At 34.7% G+C, this 3,964-nt stretch overlaps 1 protein-coding gene across 1 annotated transcript in view; it reads left to right on the forward strand.

The window, feature by feature from the left end:
• The window catches only part of ANKRD20A1 (ankyrin repeat domain 20 family member A1), a 49,016-nt gene that overhangs the window by 41,581 nt on the left and 3,471 nt on the right, over positions 1 to 3,964 (forward strand). The window contains exon 13 of the mRNA XM_017514737.2: positions 2,647 to 2,810. Coding sequence (XP_017370226.1) covers positions 2,647 to 2,810 — 164 coding nt within the window. The remainder of the gene's footprint in view (positions 1 to 2,646; positions 2,811 to 3,964) is intronic.

Below are 3,964 nucleotides of genomic sequence, written 5' to 3' on the forward strand. Positions count from 1 at the left end.
AAAGGGAATATACATGTATATTCAGGACTTCCTTTAAAATTCATTACAAACAGGTTCAAGCTGAATATTGGTGAAAATTTTGAAAACTCCAAAATTACTTCTTGCCCTGAGGAAGAGCTCCTACACAGTAACTCTAAAGAGAGACAAACTTTAAGGGAGCGCCCTCTAATCTGAGGAATCATGTCTTTGATTGTGAGGAGGAAGATGCCTCAGGAGGGGCTAACTCCACGGTGTTCCAGGCAGCACCTGAACAGAGGAAGCCCATGTCAAACGTCCTTCCATTCCATTCACACCCCAGGTCCCTGAAATACACTTGCCATTCATCTTCTCAGCTTCATTTAAATGAAAATGAATCAGACTATGAAAATGACAACAAACCAGACACACAGCTTATTTCTAACAAAGATGAAGAAAATTCTTGTAATGATACAGAAACTGAAACATTAAGGAACCTAGTAGCTATGATTAAAATGAAAGATGATTAAGAGTTTGACATGCAAATGGTAACAACTATAAACCAAAATACCACTAATTGGAAATTAGACATTAGGCATTGGCCTCAGTCTCGAGATCCAAAATGTGTTTTGGATTTGTGGTTTACAAATCAGGAAGCATATGATTTACACAAAAAGCCACTGTATTTCTGCTGTTACAGACTCCTTTAAAAACAGAAAGCCAATACAGTGCTTGTTCTAGAAGCCATTATTTGACAATCCCAGTGCTAGCAACTACAAAAGCATGAATCTTGAATTAGAAAATGTGAGTTATTCTCTGCCACATAGTGACAGAACATCAAAAGTATAACTAGAAGACTTCCAGCAAGATATTCCAAGGTTTAAGAATGAGGTGGGCATGCTACAAGTAGAGTTCCTGGCTTTGGAGAAAGAGAAAGTTCAATTTCAAAAAGACAGGTTCTCTTGCTGCTTCTCTTTTTCTCTTTATTGTTTATCTGATTCAGCCTAATTTTCTACTCAAGAAAATCTAATGTGTACAGTTACAGTGAGGTCATCTAAATGTATGATTTTGTGTCAAAGTAGAGTAGAACTGCTATCTAAATGACAGTTCTGGAAAATGTTCTCATAATCTTTGTTCATTAATCAACCTAAATCTCACTATCTGTCTTCCAAGTGGCATATGGGCTGGGAAACTAATTCAGCCATATACCATGTGACCTTCTGAATTAGATAAGCATGAAAGAAATTACTAAAGGAATAAGCTCTAGATTCTTTTTTCTGTACTCATTTAGAAATGAATTACATTTATTTAAACGATAGGATGGAAATACAATGGGACAGAACCAATGACTGAGAAGAGCCGCAAAAACACATCCAGCCTTGAGAGTTGCAATGAATACTCCGAGCCAGAGGATTCTGTTGAATGTGTTTCCACGCATGCAAGTTTATCTGCTTACTTAACTCAAACTGCTTGAACTGATAGTTCCATCATGGCCATTTCAAATATTTTTGAAAACAAATATACACTTCCACATATTTTAAAAACTCACCAACTCTCCAATATTTCTGTTGAATCAGACCTTTACATGATGTTGTTTAATAAAGTATGGTAAGCTTAGACATGTATGATTTTTATCATATAAGAAACATAACTTCTCAGCCAAAAATTTAGCATTTGACTCTTTAGTGAAGAGTTAAGTTCTATACATTATGTTCTAAAGATAGACAAAAATCTAGGGATTTTCTTCTTTCAAAGTAAAAGCAGATGAGACCTTTTTCCACCCTCTGAGGCATTAGATTGCTTTGCCCAAGTTACACTTTTAATATAGCTAACTAATTTGATAAATATATCCGGTAATTTATGTCATTCAGCGATGTGGAATTGTATCTCGTCATTTGGTGCCGTGAAATGCTAGGGAATGCCACTTTAAGAGATTTAGATGAAAATTTAATATGACTTGGTTGGTTTGACTCCCATTATCAGAAGATAACGGTATCATGTGCTTTCCACCCATAAGCTTTTGTGATAATGGAATGTGAAATCTGGGAAGCCTCTCATTTTCCAGAATTCTGCACTAGCAACTCAGCAGTTTCACTCTGGTTCCTGTGTTGTGGCAAACTTTGGTTCTTATAGTTCAGGGAGTACCATTACTTTTTTAATATCCTGGGATTCAAATATTAAAAAAATAAATAAATAAAGGCAGTGGCTAAAAGAATAGCTTAGTACAGAAAAGAGAAAGCTTCTTTTATGTTCCTGAAGCCCCACAAGGTCACATCCTCTCAATCTGGCTATTTCATGTAAAATCCAGGTGGTAAAGACAGAAGACATACCTTATATCTGTGCCATTTTATTTCTCTGTTTCTGCCAGTCAGATAGCATAAAAATTCATATCAGATAGCAAAGAGTGGATGAGAATAAAAGCACAAAATGGAGGAGAACACTTCTGAAATTCAGGAAAATTCTTTTATTCATTCAGACAGAAATGAGCAGACTTTACAAAAATTTCAGTGATGGAATGATAAGAATGTCTTATAAGTATGTGATAATTATGTATAATGATAAAATTAAAGTAAGCACAAAATATTTTTATGATTAAAGTGGTGACAGTTAACCTGAATCAAGTGATAATATCAGGGAAATAATTCTTTTTATTGAATAAAATAATTATTATTCATATTACTTTTATTAAAGGCCAAAGAAGGAAAAAATACAAACAAAAGTGAAGAAATACAACTGTCGGAAAATACATGTGACAGTACATCTTCTGACGCCGCTGATGGATTAACCCAACAAAGAAAGATCAGGAAAACGTATCCTCAGCAATTTCCCAAGGACATGAAGGAAGAGCATGACAGGTAAGCGTATGGCAGTTGTTTGTTTTGTTTTTTGTTTGTTTGTTTGAGACACAGTTTTTCTCTTGTTGCCCAAGCTGCCGTGCAATGGCATAACATTGGCTCACTGCAACCTCATCTCCTGGGTTCAAGTGATTCTCCCCCCTCAGCCTCCCAAGTTGCTATGATTACAGGGGTGCGCCCCCATGCCCAGCTAATGTTTTGTATTTTTATTAGAAATGGGGTTTCACCATGTTAGCCAGGCTGGTCTCAAACTCCTGACCTCAGGTGATCTGCCCACCTTGGCCTCCCAAAGTGCTGGGATTACAGGCACGAGCCACCACATCCACCCATAGCAGTATTTAACAGGAAATAATTGTCATTGTGCTATAAATTAATCCTAAATTTGACAATATTCATTACGATTAACAAATTTTATACTTTTACCAGGGTAATCAGAGAAATGCAAATTAACATAAAATAAGATATATTTTTTAAAGTCATGATTTTTAAAAAGTAATTACTAATGTTGGCAAATGTAAAGAAAAAGGCATTCTCATACACTGTTTGTATATGAAATTGGTAAATTGTTTCTGACGGGTAGCTTAGTGCTGTGTATCAGAATTTCAAATAACCTGACATCCCTTTAATGTGACAACTTCACTTTTGGGACTAGATTGTACAGGAAAACATAACTTGTGTAAACATACACACACACACTTATTAAGGACGTTAATTATATGTTATGTATAATGAACAATAGGCCAATAAATATATAAAATAAATGTAACATGATAAGACTCCATACCTATATTAAGAATATTTATATAAATATGTTGCATATATACATGTGTATGTTAAGTATATTTATTATAGCATTGTCATAACCCATCAATAAGGAAATAAATTGGCGTATCTATCAAATAGTGTAATATGCAGCCATTAAAACATGAGGTCATTTCTATAGTGCACTGACTATTTCACAATTAAAATATATTCCAACTATTTAGTTTGATGACACATCTTAACCACTTTTTAAAAGAATTCTTATAATACCTGCTGAGTTGCAAAAGCAAGCTACATGCAACATTGGCCCTCTATCTTGTCATTAACAAAATGGCAGGTTTAAAGTTTTTGTTTTAGGTTCTCAGTGAATGACTGTTTAAATATTAAACCCT

This window comes from Cebus imitator, unplaced genomic scaffold, assembly GCF_001604975.1.
Source record: "Cebus imitator isolate Cc_AM_T3 unplaced genomic scaffold, Cebus_imitator-1.0 Scaffold536, whole genome shotgun sequence".
Lineage (NCBI taxonomy): Eukaryota > Metazoa > Chordata > Mammalia > Primates > Cebidae > Cebus > Cebus imitator.